Genomic DNA, 22,030 nt, shown 5'->3' on the forward strand with positions numbered 1-22,030 from the left:
TGCATACACTTGAACTTTTCATCTCTGAAACCTGTCTGAACCCTTAAAGGCCAACTCCGGCGATTTTTCGAGGTCAATGGATGTCAATGAAATTCGCTGGGTACGTTCCTTTGCACGTTTCCGTCATTTATGCCAAATTACAGGCTTGAGACATGCGCAGGTTGTTTGCAAATGAATTTTAAAGATTGTCTACAAACGCCCTCCTGGCTTCCCACAATTATTGGCAACATTGCGTCTGTGACGTCAGTATTGGTAAGGCGGCGGAAGTGACGCAGCCGAGGGCACCGCTAACTTCGGCGCTTCGGCCGCTACAGCGAGCGTCTGCTGTGCACAAGGCGACAGACAGTGTTGGTTTGGCCGGCGCTTCGCTGGTCGTCCCGGCTGTCACAGTTTTCATACTCCGCGCCGGCGTGACCGGCACGCCTTGCACGACTTCCGGTTCGTTCGTAACAACGTCTACGTCATACGTAGACAGTACACTCGGTTGGGTTTCGGTTTCGGTGTTGCGCTTTTTAGCTTATTTAAAATTATTCTCCAGTTTGCCGAGTATTTCTGCTATCGGGCCCTGTAACAGGAGCGTCTCAGGAACATAAAAGCACCATTACTTTAACATGGCCAAAAAATCGCCGGAGTTGGCCTTTAACAGAGCATCTCATGGAGTCACGCTACTTCAACTACCATATTAACTTGCACACTACCAGCGCTCGCTAGAACTAGCCACTGCTGGCTACCGGCTGTCACAACACCAACATTGCCTTCATTTAATCTCAATCCAGAGATTAAGTTGCCTGCCAATTTTCTTTTCCCTCAGTTTCCGGGACTGAGCTGCTTCTGGCCCACAGTATCAGCCGCTTTCCCTTTGCTCCAAGTCTGCTGCCATCATTTTTCAAGAACTCTCAACAGGGTTGGCATCACCAGTGCTGCTCGAACACTATATCTTGTGATACGTTGAAAACCCCGCCTGTTTTCCCCTCAAGCTTATCAGAATACGTCCATCACGAGCACTCCTTGTCAGCGCACTTTGAAAGTGAAGGCTGCTATGTGCCAGCACGGTTTGGTAATAATCTGCAGGACACGCCCGCTGGGTGCTCAGCAGTGCAGACCCCAGGCATTCCCTCGGTGTTGTGGGTGGCTAGCTCAAAACCATTTTCTTGTGCTTTCCAGTCGTATTGGTGCTTCCCGATACAGTCCACAGGGGCATTCTCTAAGCATAGACCTTGTGTGCATTGATTGGATAGTGTTCAAGAACACCCGCCAATCGTCACTGCAGGGACTCAAGAGCTCTATCCAATCAGCATGCACTGAAATGCGGTAGTCCACTCGGTGAACTCTTACAAAAAAAAAAAAGAAAAAAAAACTCCCATGTTTGCTGCTTACTGCTTCCTTGTTGATATAAATAAACTCGGTGACCTTTGTAGTTAAGTAATTTTTCTATTCACATTACGCAGAGAGAGAGAGGGGGGGGGGGGGAGGGAGGGGGGGAGGGAGAAGGGGCAATGCCGGCAACCTTGTCAGTGTGCAACAGCAAGGGCCCTCGTGATGCATTTTTTTCAATGTAGAAACAAAAAAGGAAGTAATAGTGAATATGTTGTAGTTTGTAGCATATCCTAAAGTCTTACATGTGTTACTGTTTGTTGATCTGTCCAAACCCATTGCATTTGAGGTAAAAAGGCTTAATCAAAGATGACCTTTCCTAACACCACCTCTAGCAAAAGTGTACAGGCCCACTGAGATCCTATGAAACACAATTGCAATCAAGTACAAGCGCATGCATAAGTACAACTTCTGCACCAATCACATTCGCTGCTAGTGGGCAGCCGGTGTGATAATGCAGTGCGACTGTTATAGCCTCTTCTCACACACCGTGGCTGAATAGTTCAGAAAAAAGTATACAGTGTAGGCTAAAACAACTCCTGACCTGTGAGCTTAACATCAGTCTTCCGTATGAACTTTATCAATTTACCGAGGCTGACATTCGCCACCAGAAGGCGTCATGGTCAGATGCGTTGTCTGAAGAAGTGATCTTTCAGTTTTTTTGCGAATTGTTGCAGGTAATTCACGGGCACCGTTCTTTTCCATTCTTCCAAGAAAAACTGTGGGCGAGAGGCATGCATGTATCTGCACTGCTGTTTGCCCAATCGGGAAACCGAGAGCGTGCGTTAATTTAGGCAAGCACGTTACTGACGAAACAGTTCCTGCGCCAAGCCAGAGTACGTATTCATTGACCAGTGAGTGCAATTGTCGACAGGGCATTGACAGGGAGCCAAAAATGATTGGCCAACAATGTGTAACACTGCTGTTGTGGTAATCATATCGTGTGTGTTTTAATTTGCAGTGTCATATCGTCGCTCCTTATTTTTCATATAACACTATCCTACTCTGCCGATGATAAAATCAAGTGCAAATGTCTGTACATACTGTTTTTGTCTTTATGTATAATGTGGAGTTGTGCGTGTGTGCATGTGTGTTTGGTAAGATGCGTGAATGTCGGTGACAGCACATTTACTGCAAGACTGCAAGCGACGGTGGTTGTATTGAGACAGGCTGTGCTGTGGCAAAACAAAGAAGCTATCCTCTTTTTTTTTTTTTTTTGTAGTCAATGCCATGCACAAGTGTCAAATAGCTAAACAGGTCTGGGTAGTGAGAAGGTTCATAAAGCGAATGAACTGCTGTCAAACTGCGTCGATCCAACTTTTATAATTTTAAATGAACTTAAAGGGTGCCTACTAATTTTAACAAACTGGCATTGGTAGAAAGAAAATTTTGCACGGTGCGCCCTCATGTGCAACCTGCAACTCAAACCATCATGCTGGAGAATTTTCTTTCTTCAGCATTTGCATTAAAGAAGGCTCATTTTAGCCAAGGCAACAACTAGGGTGATAAAACATATATTATTAGTAGAGCGATTAGCTGTTCATATCATGGGGCCACGTTCTTGCGAGAATGTACGGCAGTTAATTGCACCGCACACAGCTTTGGCAAGTAACCGTAAACTTGGCTCATCATGTAAATAATGTGGCACTTCGTAACACTAAGAGGAATCAAAAGGACAACACAAAAAAGTTCGTAGGGATTCACAGTTCAAATCACAAATCCCCGGCATGTTATCTTGTTCAGCTTTCTATCGTGCTACCACCTGTCACACGGGCAAATCTAGAGTAAAAATTTTCAGTGCACTTTGGTGGTGCACTGCTCCACGAGAAAGCTTGCTTTTTAATTAATAGTAATTGCAGCGGATGAACCAGTGAGCACAACAGATATTATACCCTATTCTAGGCAATGTCTGTTATGTAATGGCATGCTATTGTTACGAACAGGATTTGGGACATGGCCATTGCGCGGCATGGATAGCGACACGCCCCTGGCGACTGTGGCATTACTACAGCAGCTTAAATGTTTCCATATACGATTGAATGATCAATAGGCAACTCTTTTTTTTTTTTTTTTTTTTTTTTTAATCCACAGAAATTAAAGCGACTGTGAAGACCAAGCAGAAAGCCCAGAGGGGTAAAGGCAAGGGAAAAAAGCGAGACAGCAGGCTAGAAGGTACTGCAATAAGATTAAAAGCCCATAAAAAAAAATAGTGGTGCCAAACTTCCCTTCCCCTTTTCTCTTTTCTGTCACATATTCAGTGGTACCGTTGCCTTGACACAGTCTCCAGCAACACTTGAGCTAAATTATTCATAAGCAAGCCATTGAGCTAAATTATTCATAAGCACGCCATTCTGCTGAAGCAATTTTGATAGCTGGTAATTGTCTCATTCCATTTTGGGGCATTATACATTGTATGTCTAAGTGCAGTGGCTGTGGTATCGGATGTCTTGAAAAACTGCCTGTCACTGTTACTATACTCTTTTTGTAAACAGCCTTTTATTTGGGGATGTGGTTGATGCACTTGTGTATTATCCTGTTACCAATTCATTCGAAGCAGTGAGCAGATTTTAACTTTTAAATCGAGCTAATGTGTGCAGCCAATGGGACACTTGAATGTGGCTTTAAAGGAGCAAGTAGCAACATTAAAATTTGAGCTTAAAAAGACATCAAATGTAATTATTTGTATTGCTGTTCAAATATGATTGCCATATACGGACATGTTTAAAGTGCCGTTATCTGTTTGTTCAGCGTTAATGTAATAAAATGGAATTGGCTCTGTACACATTTCAAAGGGCCACGAGACCAAATTTTACAAGCTTGAGCCACACAACTGTCCCCACACTCGTTGGTGTCACACGAGCCTTGTCAAAATGGCGTTTGCTGTTAGTGGTGCGGAGCACAGAGGCGGCAATTTTGAGTTCGAATTTATCTCTTTGTGTGTGTGTTTTAAGTGTGTGTAACTAGGTTCGCCACTCTATTATTATGTCATTGCCTTTTTAGGTGCATGCAAACAAAAGGAAATAAACCTTCTGAGGCGAGACAGGGCAGCCCTTGTGAATACAAAAAATTTTTTGGGCATGGAAAGCGTGTCACGAAGTGCATATTTTTTTTTTTTAATGACAATTTTGAGGGCTAGTTGGTTCATATTTAACAACCGAGGATGAAACGGCACAACTACAACATACGACACAAAGGAACAAATGCCACAGGACAGGCGCTGACAGTCAAGTGAATGTCTGTTTGAAGAAGGCTGGGCTCTTATACAATTCCCGATAGACATGCACACATCTATACTAAAAGGCTGGTTTTCTTAAACTTTCAGTTGGCTATCTGCACTTGTCATGTGGTATTTGTCATTTTGCATCCTTGTTTCAGTCACCCTGTTTCATTCTCAGATCTAGACTTATACCCCTGTCACACGAGGCAACTTAAGTGCACTTTGAGGGAGTGCACTTCGCCGCTAGTGCCATTCGCACGCTGTCACATGGGAACGTTTTAGTGATGACACTCGCTGCAAAGCGCACTTGCCGGCGAGTGCGTTCGCCAAACTCACTTCACCGAGATGGAGTGTCTAGCCTCGATAGCAGTGTCTCGAAAATAAATAAATTATTATCCGAAGCCGAGTTCATAGCATTTTTGAACTATCCTTTTCTTCATTAGGAATATTTTTATGCATTAAAACATACTATAATACAAAACACTACTTTGCTATTCTCGTTCTCGGGCAGTTTACAGCCACGACCACCAGGGGCATGCTCAGCGCACGCTGTGCAATGGCTGCAGCCGCCGCGATTGTACGTAAATTTTATTTTAAGGGCTGGTTATAGCTGTAACACAGTGTTACCTAAGAAACATTGCCTGAAATAACACATACCTGTTGTGCTACTTAAGTACCCATCGCCATTACAATCATTTCCAAAGTGCACTTCCCTTTCTCGTGTAGCAGCGCACCGCCAAAGTGCCATTCTGGGGGCGTAAGTGCACTCGCTCAAAATGACACTAAACTTGCCAGTGTGACAGGGGTATTATGTATGCTCTAGAGAAACAGACTTGTGCTCTTAGGTAAATCCACGTATTAACCAGATTCAGATGGAATTGCAGTCTCAGATTACCATCCAGTAAGAGTATGAAAATTCTTATAATGTAACAACCCACTTGGCTACGTTGCCAAGTGGGTTGAAAAAATTTAAATGCACATTTGGCCAACAGTTCATAGCTCAGCATCACATTACCTGCTGTGCCAAACAAAGGAGCGGTGCGACGGCTGGCTTTTTTGACCAACGCTTCTGCTGAAAACCATCATCGGGTCACACTGGCTGCGCAGACCAGCGAAAACCTGGCACGTTCAATAAAACTACAAACTGTGCATCTTGGTTCAACGGATTTTCTCACTGTCCCTTTCAACGCTTGCTCTTCCCAGTTCTGTGCAGTTTTCTAGTGTGTATTACTTTGTATTGAGTGCAGCAGTTATGTGAACGATAACCATTTTTCTGATGCCTGCAGTAAATTGTTGCTCCTACCCGCAAATCAAAGACTATTTTCAGCTAAGTTTGTTTCTAATGCTTGCGCTTTCACTCTGGCATTGCATACGTGCAGAATGTTAGCCGGCAGACAATTGTGTATGTCACCACTCATGCGATTCAGCTCGACACCGAGCTGCCGCAATATTTAATACCATTTTGTGACAACTTGAGAATCAGAGCAAATTCTGTAAGAGAGTCGCCAATCTTCACTTTTGCTTGGAAGAATTGAGTGTCTTTCTCAAGTCACCGTGACTGCATCGCTCACATAACTCGTCCTTGGTCGTTGTTTTCAGTTGGAAATACTTCTAAAAAAAAATTTGCATGTGATGTTACAACAGCTCAATGATGTGCAGTTTGTTGACGTCCACTGTATCAAAAAAGAGCTCAAATCTCAACAAATGAGGCATAATTATGAGCAAACAGCCTCACTGACCAGATGTATTATTCCAACCAATTGCAGTGTGTGCAGCATGTGGTTGATCCTGAATTGAACATGTTTGTCTCGAGACTTGTATTCGTGGAGGAAGGAAAGAAACTGCGAGGGAAATAAATCAAAGGCAGCCCGGAATGTGATCACATTGCAACAGCATGGGATTGTCTGCTACTGCTGTGTTGTGCATGGTGCAAGAAACAACCAAAGTTGCAAAAGCATATTGTGATAAAATGTGCACAGCGCAGCTACACAGGTGCCCATCACTCAAAACACGGAAGAAAATTCTAGGCCAAGTTCGTCGAGGCCGCTTAAAGAGACGGAGAGGTCATGTGGTGGGCCGACTTTTGAGGGCACAGGAGAGAGAAAAAATATCAGAGAGCTGGCTGGCAAAGATAATTTTGACATGATGGTCCTTCCTAGTTTCTTTCCTCCATCCATGCTTTTATACAGAGTTCTTGCAACACTTCAGTGCTTAGTTTAATTCAATAAAACTCTTGTCATACAGGGCTATTCTACTTTTTTTTCTCTCTCTCATCTGTTGTCATGAATAAACATTTTCACTTTTTTCTTTGTCCACTCGCATCGTTTTAAGATCTGTTAAGGCAGTTATTTTTGGTAATAAAGCAATGTGTACTTTTGAAGTGAGGTGTTTTTTATTTCTTTGCATTCTGCGGCACAGAAGCACAAGTACTAAGAATGAAGTACTTGACACAAATGGAACGTTCCACAGTGTATAATACTTGCGAAAAGCCGCAACAGCAGCTTTCTGTAAACACGAAAATCACTAGGGGGGATGGAGTAAGCAAGAAAGAACACGTCCTTGACTTAGTTATGTACACGCCTATCATAAGCAACATCATCATACAAGGCAACCACAGCTCATTTTCACAACTCAATCAAAGAACACAAACTGAAAGACCATAGAATATTCATCAAGTTTCACATAGGCTATATCACGGAGCAACAAAACAGCAATAAGAGATCGTTGGAGCGAGCACTGATTCCTGAGGAAAAGTCCTAAACACTCAAGCAATGGGAGATTCTCCTTAGCTGCCTGCTACTCTCTTAAGTGCCTCTGTGCTACCTTTGGCAGCTTATTAAAGAGAGCATACATACCCAAGAGCTTGCTTCTGTTTAAAATGTAGCGAAAAGCTTGAAAATTTGGTATGTTAAACACATAAAAAGACCTTCCAACTTACCATTAATTACCAACAATATTGCCGAGGCATAGTTCGCGGCAATATTAAAAGAATAAAAAATGTTCCTCCTGCCTATACTCCCCCAGGTAATCTCAACAGACTTCCCAGCAGGAAATTCCCACACTGCCCTACACACGCATCATTCACGCAGAGGCATGTATGCATCTGTACTTAAGTGGAGGTGATGCAGTCGTACCACTACAATACAGATGTGCAGTCTGAACCACAAAAATTCGCGGTTGAGCTATGACTAGCCCTTAAGTAGCACGTCGATTTCAACCCTTAATGCCCCAAAGTGAGCACATGCTACATAGCCCTTCAAGTTTCACAGAACACCCGAGGTAGCAGCACAAATAAAAACTAGTCGGAAGTTGAGACATTATGGTGTATGCTTCACGCAGCCAAAAATGTGCCTCAGCGCTACTCGGGCGGAACATGCACTTGGGGCACCACATGCTTGACCTTCATGCGACGGAAGAGTGGATCCCCTGCCTGGTCCGACCTTGCACAAGGACAATGTACAGCCAGAAGCTGACAAGAATGAGTAACTACACGTTTTTCTAAAGATCCCATGAAACATGATGGCAAATAAATAAGAGTTTTCTGGAAGTGACAGCGGGGATCACAAAAGAGAGGAAAACGCAAGGGACAGTTGTTGCGTGGAGCATCGCAAGCTACCTTCAGCTGGGGCACCAGAAGGAACGGCAGTTGTTCCACACGCCGCGGCTGTGGATGCCAATCTTGTGCCGGCGCATCTCGTAAATTGTAGTGTTGATGGCGATGAGCCAGAGCTGCTGGAGAAGCATCAGACCCACGGGGATGGCTACCAGCAGTGCGTACACGGCGGACACGAAACACAGTGATATGCTGCACAGATAGACGACATGCAAGCGTCAGCACAGTGAATTCCGTCCACTCTGCCAGCGGGGTGGGGCCGGCCACAGAAAAAATTGCAGCCGGTTCCACACAGTCAATATCATGAGACAGCGAGGCTGTTGCCCCTTTCATCAGGAAATATATTTAGTTTTATTCATTTCTTTATCGACTCCCTCTCTGGTCATGTGACCTGCGTGATGCCTACTACTATGAAGAAGATGACAACTGCACCGTGTAGACAGACATCGTTATCATCATCATCATCATATTGTATTATTACCTCATTATTCACCCCCCACCCCCTCTGGTCACATGACCTGCTTAAAACCTACTTCTCCTCTGCTGCTACCACTACCACTCCTACTCCTACTACTACTACTACTACTACTACTACTACTACTACTACTACTACTACTACTACTACTACTACTACTACTAGGGCAATGGGTAGACTAAGACGGCTTCGCTACAAAACATGGGTGCGCTCCAATTCCAACCAGCAATGTAGACAGTCTATGCTGACAGTTAAGAAGACAGCTTTGAGCCTGAGTAGTCCAAATAATGAAAAACATCTGGAAGACGTCTGCGCAACATGACGCAACCTCATGACGATGAGAAAAAGGTAAGCAAAGGACATAAAATCATCATTTAAAGCTTATTCGCAATCAAACACATGAAAAGCTGAACGTACTGTACAGCCACGTCCACATCTGTGTAGAGCGCGTGAGCAGCCAGTTTTTGCTCTGCAGGACGACACCTTGCGGCAGTTTCAGGCTCTGAGGTGGTGTGTCAGGAGCATGCGCGGCCTAATAGTCATACTGACCACGTCAGAGCCCACAACTGCCGCGTGCTCTACAGACGTGGACACGACTGTACATTAGGTGCATGAGGAAGCACAACTGTGTCTTTCCATGACTGGATGAACCTTCCAGGTATATTGCCAAGCCCAGTAGCTGGCATCATTTTTTATTTTGACACTGGCTTCGCGAAGCTGTCGTTTCTGATGGTTTTGTCAAGATTGGAATAAGACTAAAGATGGTTGCTGTCTGCTTAGCTGCCCTTCAGCTGCCTACGGGGAGTATTGTAACACAGCCTATGTATACATAGCTTGCATTGACGTCACCATGGCCGCCATCTTTGCGAACCAACTGGTTGAGATAGGGTGAACTCTTGCTCGAACGCGCGAAGCAAGAAACGGTGACATCAGATTAATTCCCGTGCCCTCTCCAATCCTTTGTGTTCCCCCTTGACGCGGCTGGCGAACAAAAGAAAGTGGGTAGCGCACAAAAGAATGTGCGGGGAGGAATGACTGGGTGTCCTCCGCTGAAATGACACTCTAATGAGATAAAAAAGTCACGGTGGTTGCCATGTTTGTGAACCAGCGCAGAAAATCTGTCTGTGACGTCACGTGCAAGCTATATATAGGAGCACAAACTCCACCACAACTAGACTAATGCTGGTATTGCTTCGAGCATCGACACCTATGATGATTACGACTAGGGATGGGTGAATAGTGAACTTGGGGTTCGAAGCGAATCCGAAGCGAATAGTGATTTGGTCGAATAATTTCGAATCGAATAGTTCGAATAGTATTTACCGCACATTATTAAGAAAAATGAGCATTTTCGTCATGACCCTTGCACAATATTTTTAAGGATTGGAACTAGGCATCAGTCACGTTTTTGGTTTCAAATGAAGCAGCCTTGAATAGTATTCAAGACTTGAATAGCAGTAGGGTTATAAGTGGACGTTACAATTTAAAAATGACTATACTTAGTGCATATAAGCCCATATAACACGCTTTTAAACTTAAAATAAAATATGTACATTTAACCTTGAAGTGTGGCTTCGCGGCAGTGCAGATTCCGCTTGATGGTTTGTTTCACGTCACAGCAACCAGATGCTGCAGTGAAACCATCTTTACAGGGGGTTATGTGCAGTCAAATGTATACATATATTCGTGCATTTCGAATACTTCGAAATTTCGAATAATCTAAATTCGTATCGAAGCGAATTCGAATACTGTAATATTAATTCAAATATTCGAAACGCCCAAATATTTGCCCATCCCTAATTACGATGACATCAATGGCATTACCTTCTGAACTGGGAATTTTATGTTTCTCAAGGTTACATAAATTTGTGACAATCCCTTTCCCATCTTTTTCTCGCCCAACCCCCACTTTTTACATATGCACCAATTCTCTGATCGTCTCTTGGTGCTGTCTTCATTGCTGACCAGACAGCATTTCTATCAAGCGTAACGGGTATTCCCTACGGTTCTGGCTGGCCGAAAAAAAGCTTTGCGCTCGATTGCAATGTACTGAGTCATCTCCAGAATTTCTCCGCAGCAGATACAGCTTTAACCCTGTTGCGAATATATTTGTTGCTCAATGTTCTTGTCCTCGAGGAGCCAGTTCCAGCCTCAATAAGAGAGGTGCCATCCTTTGCGTTTACAGTCCTCTTAAAGCTCCATGAAATACTTGTTTCCATCATTTGTGCCTTAATTTGCCATCTGCTTCTTGCACTGTTTTTGATGACTCGAGGTTGCCGACTTGAAGTACAGTAGAACCTCGTTGATACGTTTCCGAAAAAAACGCGGAAAATAAACATACGATCCGGGAAAACGTACGATCCGAATCAAGTAAAAATTGAGGCTGACAAGCCCATATTGAGGTGCAAGGGCAAAAAACATTTATTTCTCAAAAAAACATGGAGGGACTCTTCGATTTTCGAACTCCTGGCATCTCGCTGGCAGCCAGAGGTCAGCCAGCTAGTTCAGGTCCTGACCGGAGATACACTCAAACCTCATTATAACAAAGTTGCATCTGCCACGAAAATAACTTCATTATATCCGAAAATTCGTTATAAACGTTTATTTATAACACTGTAGCTATGACAAGGCTATTCTTCATTTACTTCGTTATAACGGATAATTCGTTATATCTGTGTTCGTTATAACGGGGTTTGAGTGTAACATGGTCACGTGTGTTGAAATCCCGAGACAACCCTAATATTACAAAATCGAACTCTGGGACAACCAGCATAAACGTAAAGAAACACTACCTCCGTGTCAGCAGACAAAACTTTGCACCGCATGAGCGTCGGTTCTTTCTGCAGTGCCGCTTGGAAATATGGGGCTAGGTTTGCCGAAGAGCGGAAGTGGTATTCTCAGGCATACGCATTTGGGATACGATCACGATCACGCATGTTCACACGCGCGACTTGCCCCGTCCGTGAAGAAAACTGCCACCCCCCTAAAACCACCCAGCGGTCGGAATTTAGTTGAGGTGAGGAAGTTGTGCTAGAGTTTACAACGAACACGTAGCCGTGAGAATTTTTCGAAACGGTGCCGTAATAGCGGAGTTACACGCGTTTGATGATCGAAACGCGACGATCGCTTCTTTCCCTCTTTCCTACGTTACCTTCTTCCAAAACAGCTTTGCCCTCCTCGCTGAATGCCCCTCCTCATCTCGCGTGGCATATGTCACCGCTGACGCGCTGTTCGAGACAGCGTCTACTCCGGCGACTCCAACGCTCCAGCTCGCCGTCAACTCTGTGTGGTATCTGGGTGCACTGTTCGTTGACTAACCGCTGTTGCTGCCGTGCCGGCCCGTGCCCCTACGAATCGTGCCGGTATGGACCCTGTGTTGCGCGCACGCCTTCAAAGGATCGCCAACGTGATGGGACCCGTACGGGGACACGCCGTGCCAGACCACCTCGGCTCGAGATGAGTTCACGGAGCTCATCAAACCGCAAGGCGTGGATGTGTAATTACGCTAGCGACTTGGCGGTTGCGTTTTAGTCTGTCCGGCATTAAAGAAAGCGTCACGTAAAACCAAATAAAATGTCCCCAAGCTGGCGCCAGGTCAAGTGGCGCCAGCTATGGAGGAATAGAAACAACTAACAAATGCGTAATCTATGTCCTCCGAGCATTCGGAAGCGCCCTTCTCGACTCGCTAAGCCTACAGCATCGATTATTTGAGTATGGCTTTCCAAAACGGGGCTGAATCGGTACGAATACTTTGCTGTCAAAGCTTAAGGAAATGAATCTAAAGCAAATGGAAGCATCAGTTCGGAGCTTACACGCTACAGAGCACACGGCGGCCGCTTGATAGACTCGAGGTGGACGACAACCGCTTTTGGCACTGCGGCCATGTTTTTCGGAGGCTTGCCGGCGTAGCTTGCCGTGCAAGTTGGACTGCTGTCGCGCGTGCGGCGACGCCCGACGTTCTGCGGCACCGCGCCGTTGCGGCAGGCTTGCCGCTAGCGTGAGCGGGCCCTTACGGGCTGCAGATGTCGATTCGCAAGCGGCAACACGACCAAGAACAGCAAGGTGCACACGAACAGCTGTTTGCAGAGTAACCGGAAGTCGTCGGTTGTCGTTCGGCCAATCGCAAGCATCGAAACTGATAACGTCATAGTTTCACTGGTGATGTCACACATGTCAGTGGCGGGAATGGCGGGGAACGGAAAGGAGCAGCTATTGTTTTTTCGAAATTGTGGCGCGCCCGCGACCTGTAGCGCTGCGGCGTGTGGCATCGTTGATCGCGACGGCATTCTGCACGCGATGCGCTTGTTTACTTGAAATGTTTGGGAAAATGTCGGAGGGGGTTTAGGGGCCCTTTAACAAGCTCAACTTTTCGCAGTGCATGTAACAATCGCGGTACAACACGATACGCGAAATCTCGCGAAAGTGATAAGTGTCCCCGAAAGCGACAGCTGCTCGTGGCTATCGCATGCTATGTCACACACTGGTGCCGATCAGTGTGCATTCTGTCTTAACTTGAGAATGCGCTGGTATGTTCACCGCCACTCGTAATCGCACTATCTCACATGGCGGAACGAGCTTTAAAAAATAACGACCAGCGTAATGGCAACAAAGGTGAAGTCTCCAAGGGCCCGCATTGCGATCCATCGAGTGCCCACAAAGATGGCGGCGAGCGCGCATTGGTGTCTGATAGCCAGAAACCCCCCAGATATTTTCTAGAACATTTTTTTTCTGGCAGCCTATGACGACCCGCTGGTAGGCAGAATTGTCTAGCCAGAGAAAAGTGAACGCCGACTGGAATTGCACCGCGCGATAGGCGGAGCAACCCGAAAACGAACGCACTCCGGGAGAAAAGTGTGGGGGAAATTATCGGCCATATTCACTGGGCACAATGGCGGCGTTGCTATGGTTACGTGTCGCGGCGTGTTGCGTAGCAGCGGCGATGCGGCGGCGGCATGTGCGTTTTCGTAGGTCGTAGGAGCGACAGCCTCCATTCTTTGGGCCACATTGTTAGTTCCCCCGGCTGTTGGAGCCATGGGGTCTGAACAAAAGTGTGTGGAACGAGTGTGCATCTATGTACCGTGCTACGGATAAAGGATTTGCAATGCTCAGCAAAATCGTGCAAAGTGCTACAGAAAATACCTTTTCTTTTTTAAAGCCGTTTGAAGATTTTGACAGCCTGCGTCGCCGCCTACCTTCGTGTCGGTGTGTGGTTGACAGAGAGCAGCGATCGAGCAATGCAGAGAAAACGCGGAGGGGACGATCGAGCAAAGCAGAGGAAGCGCGGAAGGGGGAAAGGCACTGCGGAGAAGCCGCCGTCGCCGCGCTGCAGCTGTCTGCCACGTCGCGCTTCACAAGCACACGAGAGGGCCCTTTTTGCACACCTGAATGAGAGTTTCTGACTACAAAACGTATCATACGACTGCAGTTTTCTGCGATACTGAACGTTGCTGCCAAATGATCGTATTTGCCAGGAACATATTAACCTAAACGTGTTACACAAAGCTGTATTGGGTTACTTTTAATTTTCACGATTTCGAGCGCAGGAGCCGGGAAATCGTACTAAGCGGGAACATATCAACGAGGTTCTACTGTACTTCCAATTAGCCTATGCTTGCTTGCAAACTTTCTCTATCTCTTCCATTCCATCTTCACACTTTCAAGGAGCAAATGTGCATTCGATAGTGATGATCATTGTTTATTGGCACCCCCTTTGAAGTGGGAAGGCAACAAATGGTGATTCCGCCTGTTTGTTCTAATCAGCTTTTATTACACCTACTGCAATCTAGCATTGTTCACTGTATCTTTATGGTCATTTCTTCAGTCAATCCTCTATTTTGCATCTAGGTAATGCTGTCTGGAGGTGACAGTACAAAATGCTACAAGCTTGCATCTCGCGCGACCTGGTTTCACTGATACTGTGTTTTTAAAACCATTTCAAATACATAGTCCACCTTCTGCGTTGTGAACGTTTGCAAAAAGACTACCAGGAGTAACATTGTGTTAGTGCTTAGTGTTATTGGCAATCAGTATGGCTTGAATGGGCAATAAACAGCAAATTTTTTTACTGACAATGCTCCTTTAGTCTCTTCTGTTTTTTTCTACAATTTCACTCATCATCATGGATTTATTAATTACGTGTCACTGACAAGTTTAACCTTAACCCCTGTGAGCCACCAACCAAAAATATGCCATGAGAGAGTGATGTGTATGAAGTAAAACTCCACAGTTGAAGTGAATCAGCCACCTCTATACTTGCCAAACGCGCGCAAAAAAGAAAGAGTGAGGCATGTCTGCAAGAGCCGCATGCTCTTGCAGACATGGCAATGAATCGCAATTTTGCTTGTGGACTGAAAAACCACTAGTCTTGCTACAACATATGTGTCAAAAGAGTTCTTTCCATCAGAAAAGCATGGGTATTATGAGAGCAGGTGAGGGGATTTAGCTCCGAGATTGCTTTTGGTAAATTTTTGTTTGATCGGCTGATTACGAAATGTTGTGAGCCTTAAAGCATTTTCAATGCTGCCTGGATTTAAAGTCAGAAAATAAAAGAAGGCTTCTTTCAAAGTGCTGAAGGGAGGAAACATGCAGGGGGTCGGTAATCCTTTTTGCATGCAGCCACAGAGGAACTGTACTCACTGAATGTCTTCGTAAACCTCAAAGCAGTTGTCTGGAATGAGGAAGGTGTCCCAAAGCATCTTTGGCCGGCAGACGGTGGTCAGAGTAAGATTTGCACCATACACCAGAGACGCCAGCAGACAAACCAGGCCAAGGATGAAAGCTCGATGGTTCTTCTCGCCAATGCAGGCGTCCAACCTGGCACCATCACATTGAAGAGCAATATGTTTAATGTAACGCAGAAGTTACACATGAGAAACGACCACTGACCACTTCAGAAAACGTGAAGCATTCAATCGCTGCCTTCCTCAGGGCTCTCGGCATGTACCAAAACATATGTACATGTATTTCGTTTAATCAATAAGCATAACCCAAAGCAACAAACACTGTTATTACTTCTTCAAAAACAAGTTTTGCTAAGTAGTCCTTCTCTGGAAGACCCTAACAGCAGCAATCCATCATACTTTCAAGGCACTGGAATAAGGACCAATACTATGCTTATGATTTAGGAACCATGAGAAGACAAATATTCATGCCTCACTTGAAAATTAAACTGATAAAGGCACAATACGGTACACCGGTCATGCACCAATCCACTTGAGTACAAAAACTAGCTGTGTCAGCTTGTTTTATTTTCTGCTTCAAGCTCCTTAGTCGATTTCTACTTGCACCTTGTTAACTTTACAAGGTCAATTACAACACTACTGCAGGGTTTTAGAAATAGCAGATGAAGACAACTTGCATATGCTAATGAGGTGCTTAGCACAAAAGTCTGCTCCCCCGGGCACTACAGGAGCAGAGATCCCAAATGCTATTGTATGCAGGAGAGACAACATCTTCTAAATTTGAGCATACTATTTCTGAAGCTACCCTGCTGACATCATATAGAGGGGCAGCCATGCTGGTATGTGCAAAACATTGCCTGAAGTAACAGGACTTCATCCATATTAATGGGAACTAACAGACAATAATGCCAAGGAAAATATAGGGGATGTTATTTGTAGTAATTAGGATATAAATGTGAAGAAAGTAAAGTGGACGAAAAGATAATGTGCCGCCGGCAGGGACTGAACCTGCGGCCTTCAAATAACATGTCCGATTCTCTACCACTGAGCTACGGTGGCGGTCATCCTCCCATTCACTCTATGGGGTATATATGTGCATTTAAACCTAGGAGTGGTAGTCAGCGCCGATCAGAGCCATGGCGGCGAGTGTGGAACACTCTTTTCTTTTTGTGCCTGTTGGCGTTGCGTAGCATGTGATCTTTTTACGACCTGGCAGCCATGATCCCATGGCTGGCAGCCATGGGATCATGGCTGCGATCGACGCTGACTAACACTTCTAGGTTTAACTGCACATATATACCCCATAATGTGGACGGAAAGATGACCGCCGCCGTAGCTCAGTGGTAGAGCATCGGACACGTTATTAGAAGGTCAGAAGGTCAAGGTCGCCGGCGGCAAGTTATCTTTTCATTTACTTTACTTTCTTAACATTTCTATCCTAATTACTACAAATAACATCCCCTATATTTTCCTTGGCATTATTGTCTGTTAGTTCCCATTAACATTGTGTCTAACAAAGAGAGAAACGAGCCCTTAAAAGTCTTCTTCTTTCGTTAAGGAATTCATCCAGTAATTTACAAAAGCCTCATGGTACAGATGATTTTATACAACAGCCTTCCTCAATATTATTCATTTCAGATTCTTGCTCAATACTATTTTAGTAGTAGCGCCGCATGAGAGCACTGTGTGAGCAACAGCGTGTTATTAAAGTGAAATGAAGAAAGAAAATTTTAACAGCTCTGAAAACAGGCAGTGCCTGTCGCCCACCTCCTTTTTCAAGTTGCTTCGGCTACCACTGTCCAAAAGGGGGAGGAGAATCTTGTCCCCGCCCTCTACCTCTCTCCTCATCCCTACCCTACCACTCCCCCCCCCCCCCCCCCAACGGACAGGTGAAGGACCCCCCCCCCCCAAACTTGGCACCTGGATCCGCCCCTGCTACTACTACTACTACTAGTACTAGTACTACTACTACTAGTACTACTACTACTACTACTGCTACTACTACTACTGCTACTGCTACTACTACTACTACTACTACTACTACTACTACTGCTACTACTACTGCTACTACTACTACTACTATGACAACGGTGCAGGGTAGACTAAGACAGCCTAGCTGCAAAAAAAAAAAAGGAAAACAGAAAGAACAGAGGAACACGTGGCTCACCAGACACAATGGTGATCCCTCTTGAGGAAGCAGCGGCCACAGAGGTGGCAATGGCTGCAGCGTGGTGGCTGCAGCACTTGGCACACAGAGCACTTGGAATCCTCGGTCTCCGGGTAGGGCACACTGACACTGCACGCTGTTGCTTCGGCAGACTTGCCCACAGGTTCTGCAGTAACGCTCGGAGCCAGGATGTCAGGTGGGCAGTTGTGCACTTTGTATGCACACAGGCAGGTCAAGGCAACCGCCACCATGAGTGCAGTGTTCTCAGAGAAGAGAATTTCCAGGTAGGGCACCACTTCAAGCTGGAACACGCCAAGCAGCACCACGAGGGATGACACAGTCCACGAGAGGAAGAACCTGGCAACGGGAGATAATCAGGGGAGGCATGAATGCAAGTGCACGAGATGTTTCTTCGGACTGCAGCTTCCCTACAGTTGGTGTAAAAGGGAGTATGAGCACTGTAGGAACACTAAATTTCTTCACCAAGGCACGCAGTCAAATCTAAGGGTACACTTCACTTCTCGAATGCAAGAATTTGCACCACACTTCTCAATTCTATGTAGAGAACCCACCTGTCTCATTGCAAGGAAACTCTGCTTTTTGCAACGCCAGCCTGCAAACATACCAGACCCTTTCTAGAATGTAAAAACATCTCGTGCCTTGTTTGCCTGCACTGGTGATATGCGGCTGCTTTCCAGATATGCACCTAGCACTTCCCCTACTTTATGAGAAACTTATGGAAAGTAGACGTGGAAGTGGTCATGGGCCCATCCTTACATTCACGCATCCTACTGCACCCCGTTCGCTATTCTGGATACAATTTTATGAGCAAAAAGTATAAGCATTCTAATTCTTGAATCCTTTGTCACATCATGGTCACAGTCGCACATTCCACAGCAGTGGAATCCACTTTCATTTATGAATACACTCGCGATCTCGCAGTACGCAGAGAAGAGCAGTGGCAGCGGTGAGGGTGACCCATGACAGTAATGTCGTCACTACCCTTCCCAGGATTCATGACACAGTAGCCAGCCATGCATGCATAGAAGGCACACCTGAAAATGGTTTATTACCTAGGCGGCTTTTGATGCAATTAAATCCTTCACTTAGTCTGTGATGAGAAATGAACTTTTGAGTTTGCGCTCATATGTGCCGTGTGTGTGGTCTTTCTCTGTCCCCAGTCACTTTTTGTAAAGTTTGCGCAAAAATCATCGATAATGATAAGATTAAGTACACATGAATGTGCACAGAGAGATGGTTAAGGAAGAGAGGACAGCAATAGTTTGTGTAACTGTGAATTAGAGCTGTGCACGGGCCGTATTTCCGAGCCCGAGCCCGGCCCGGGCCCGCTGACTTTGTCGAAGGCCCGCCCGAGCCCGACGGCAAAGGGCTGCGAGCCCGCCCGGCCCGGCCCGACGTACGAAAACACAATCCCGGGCCCGGCCCGGCCCGGCCCGGCTTTTTGAAGGTTCGCTGCGAAAACAAAGCATCGTTTTCCGGTAATTTGGCACTTTGTTGAGCATATCAAATATGATCAAACGACACACGAAGAACAGTCTATAATGCACACATTACAAATTGTCGAGCAAAAACAGCAAGCAGTCCAACGATTCCGGCTTCAACGAAGTGCGGCGCTTTTGCTATACAAGTATACGGCCTCATGCCAGCAACAATGGAGTTCGCTCGCCAAAGCAGTCACGTGTATGGGGTATGCCCATGCAAGCGTCAGCTTGCACGAAGGCGATATACGTCGGGTCGCTCGTCGCTGTCGCGTGCATTTTCACTCATATGGGATTTGGCCTTAAATCTAACGCGAACAGTCGCGTGGCACCGTCACTAGCTCAGGTGGTGTTACTTCGCTGTTTGTCGGAGTGCAACAGAGGCAGTGGTTTACCTGCTCCCATTTTGTTTAAAGTAGCGAATGGAAAGGAAAAGCGGTGAACGGCGGTCGCGGAAAAGGCGCTGTATGCGTGCTGGAAAACAGTTCCCGCTCATTCTCTATATTTCGGGCTTGAGTCGGGCTTTGCGCCGGGCCCGAGCCCGGCCCGATAAAACTCCAAGTAGCCGGAGCCCGGCCCGGGCCCGAGGTGAAAATACGTCGGCCCGCCCGAGCCCGGCCCGCGGGCCGGGTCGGGCTTTCGGGCTACCCGGAGCCCGTGCACACCTCTACTGTGAATACACCGGGCTGTACTCTTTCTTTTCATGCCTCAACAGTGCTTATAACAATGGGCTGGTAATGATTATACTATGCAGTATATAGCCTTTTAGTGGGCAACTTTACAATGATGATGCAACTCAAAGGCCATGACACAAACTTACACACAGGCCTCAAGCCTTCATCAATGCGCATTGGTCGCTTCACACTTGCATAATAAATCATGTGACTTATCTAAAGGACACTTATCTAAAGGCATTCTAATGACCCTGAAGTGCTTCTGGTACACAAAGACCAAAGGCAGTGGTTCTCCAGTGACTACTATGCACTGACATGAACCAGTATCTACCAAACATGTTATGTTGTACCCTAATGACCCCCAACTCATTCAAGCAGGTCAACAGCCCACACCACTACTGCTGTGGGAAGCTCTGCCCTCCTGTAAGTGATGCCTATGGCTTGTATGATGGAAGCATGACTGCAGCCTGCACAAACTAACATACACAGGATCTTGTAAATAGGCTTGTTTTGACGATACTTTGCGTCGCTACGCATAGGCATAGACGCTACGAGTCTCCAATTAGCGCAGGATTCTTCTGAGTCATATAGAGCACATCAGAATATTTTTTCCAATCCACAAATTGCCGAGCTTTGTGGATTGGAAAAACATCCTGATTGCATGATCAACCTTTTAAATAGTAATTGTAGAGAAAAATCGCCAATACAAAAGTTGTGGCGCTTGTTCAGAAATGTCCAATTTTTAATTCCAGGGTAAGAAAACTCTCCTGCTTACTTTTTTTCTGGCCTTGCTTTAAAGTGCGCTAATTAAAAAAAAATACTACCTGACTGCCGCCTAATGCGTGGCACTTTTAGTGCCCTGAAATGCGAGTTGAACGAATTATCAAAGGCTGCTCAGCACACGAAGGTGGATTTTGAGCAGGCTATCAATGACTGCGATGTATGCTAAATGGTGTTAGGGGCATGCTGACAAAAAAATATATATATATACGAAACAGCGGCCATCACATGCAAGTGAACCTTTACTTCAGTACTTCATCACGCTGTCACTCTCGCCCTTTCGAATATGTTTCTTCATCGGTGCGAAAAAAAAGAAAAAAAATGCCTACGCTGCATCAAATGCTGCCTAGTCTCATGTGGCATTTGCTTCGTGGCTAACGCTTTTTTGTTGAAGAATTTTGTTGTTGTTCAAATGGTATGCTCCTTTTGTCGCTTAATGTCCATCGCAGTAACCAATAGCTGGTTCAATCAATGTCCGTGCGAGAAGCAGCCTTTGATAATTCGTTCAACTTAAATTTGAGGGCGCTAAAAGCGCTGCGCGTTAGGTGACAGTCACACGGTATTTTTTTAATTCGCGCGCTTTAAAGAAAGGCCAGAAAAAATTAATTAGGGGAGTTATCTTGTAATTGATTGAAAAATTCGATGTTTCTGAACAAACACCCCAACTTTTGCATTGAAGATTTTTCTCTAGAGTTACTATTCAAGAAGTTCATTAACTAATCTTTGTTAATTGCCAGACATTGGGGATTGGAAAAAATATTCTGACTTGCTCTATTTGGCTCAGAACAATGCTGCGCTCATTGGCGATGCGTAGCGCCTATGCTTAATCTTTTAATAGTTGGCGCTTTTTATCTGAAACACCCTGTATTAAAATGGCAATGATGCAATGAATCCTCGCACTGTAGGATCATTTGTGCAGAAATCAGTATCATTGTGAGGTATTTCGTGTACATGAAGGTCAATTTTGCTGGATGTCTTTAAGTTGCCGGTTAACTTGAACAATTTAACCAATAGTTTGCCATGACAGGGTTTGTATTAATGGCAGACATGTTTAAGAACACTTTGGCTAGTTTTGGGCACACCCTTTACCACCATGATTGTTCACAGCTTTGATCAATAAGCAGGAAAACACAAACCAACATAACATAATATGTAAATGATAAACAAACACTCTGCACAGGCATGGTGATATCCTCACGCATATTTTATTGTGTTATGCATACAATGCATTAACCCTTTCGGCCCTGGCGGTGTCAATTGACACCATCACACAAAACTTGCCCTAGCACCTTGGAAATGAAACCAAAACTGCCGATTCTTGGGGGATACTTCTTCAATCATCCCCACTGCGATTGACACCAAATTATGACATGCTTGCGGAGCTGGGAGCCGCAAAGAAGAAGAAGCTTGACCGAAGTCATGGGTGACGCCGAGGCGGGTCAGCTGAGGCGGGTGAGCGTCATTTTCGGATCGACGTACCGAAGCTGTTTCAATGAGTATCACACTGAAAAATGAGACGTGGTTTCACATTTTGTGTACTCTAGTGAATAG

At 45.4% G+C, this 22,030-nt stretch overlaps 5 protein-coding genes across 13 annotated transcripts in view; 3 read left to right on the top strand and 2 right to left on the bottom strand.

The window, feature by feature from the left end:
- LOC119393777 (39S ribosomal protein L40, mitochondrial) overlaps positions 1-22,030 on the top strand; it is a 149,324-nt gene that overhangs the window by 68,121 nt on the left and 59,173 nt on the right. The window lies entirely within an intron of this gene.
- Positions 1-22,030, bottom strand: part of LOC119393771 (zinc finger protein 595) — a 177,524-nt gene that overhangs the window by 62,661 nt on the left and 92,833 nt on the right. The gene's annotated exons all lie outside the window — the stretch shown is intronic.
- LOC125758740 (zinc finger BED domain-containing protein 5-like) overlaps positions 1-22,030 on the top strand; it is a 159,671-nt gene that overhangs the window by 37,966 nt on the left and 99,675 nt on the right. The gene's annotated exons all lie outside the window — the stretch shown is intronic.
- LOC119393770 (zinc finger protein 425) overlaps positions 1-22,030 on the top strand; it is a 169,642-nt gene that overhangs the window by 23,069 nt on the left and 124,543 nt on the right. Inside the window, exon 11 of one of the 3 annotated variants that reach the window (XR_007416371.1) lies at positions 812-6,536. The gene's annotated coding sequence lies outside the window, so the exon portion shown is untranslated. Of the gene's footprint in view, positions 1-811; positions 6,972-22,030 lie in introns of those variants that run through there. The other 2 variants (XR_007416372.1, XM_037660919.2) reach the window with 2 other exon arrangements.
- Positions 7,048-22,030, bottom strand: part of LOC119393773 (palmitoyltransferase ZDHHC23) — a 155,746-nt gene continuing 140,763 nt past the window's right edge. For 3 of the 4 annotated variants that reach the window (XM_049416348.1, XM_049416351.1, XM_037660923.2), the window contains 3 exons: positions 17,527-17,883; positions 15,316-15,492; positions 7,048-8,396 (listed from right to left, as the gene is read on the bottom strand). In XM_049416348.1, the coding sequence (XP_049272305.1) occupies positions 8,210-8,396; positions 15,316-15,492; positions 17,527-17,883 (721 nt within the window). In that variant the 3' untranslated portion in view covers positions 7,048-8,209. The remainder of the gene's footprint in view (positions 8,397-15,315; positions 15,493-17,526; positions 17,884-22,030) is intronic. The other variant, XM_049416350.1, reaches the window with a different exon arrangement.

Source organism: Rhipicephalus sanguineus, chromosome 5, assembly GCF_013339695.2.
Source record: "Rhipicephalus sanguineus isolate Rsan-2018 chromosome 5, BIME_Rsan_1.4, whole genome shotgun sequence".
Taxonomy (NCBI): Eukaryota; Metazoa; Arthropoda; class Arachnida; order Ixodida; family Ixodidae; genus Rhipicephalus; species Rhipicephalus sanguineus.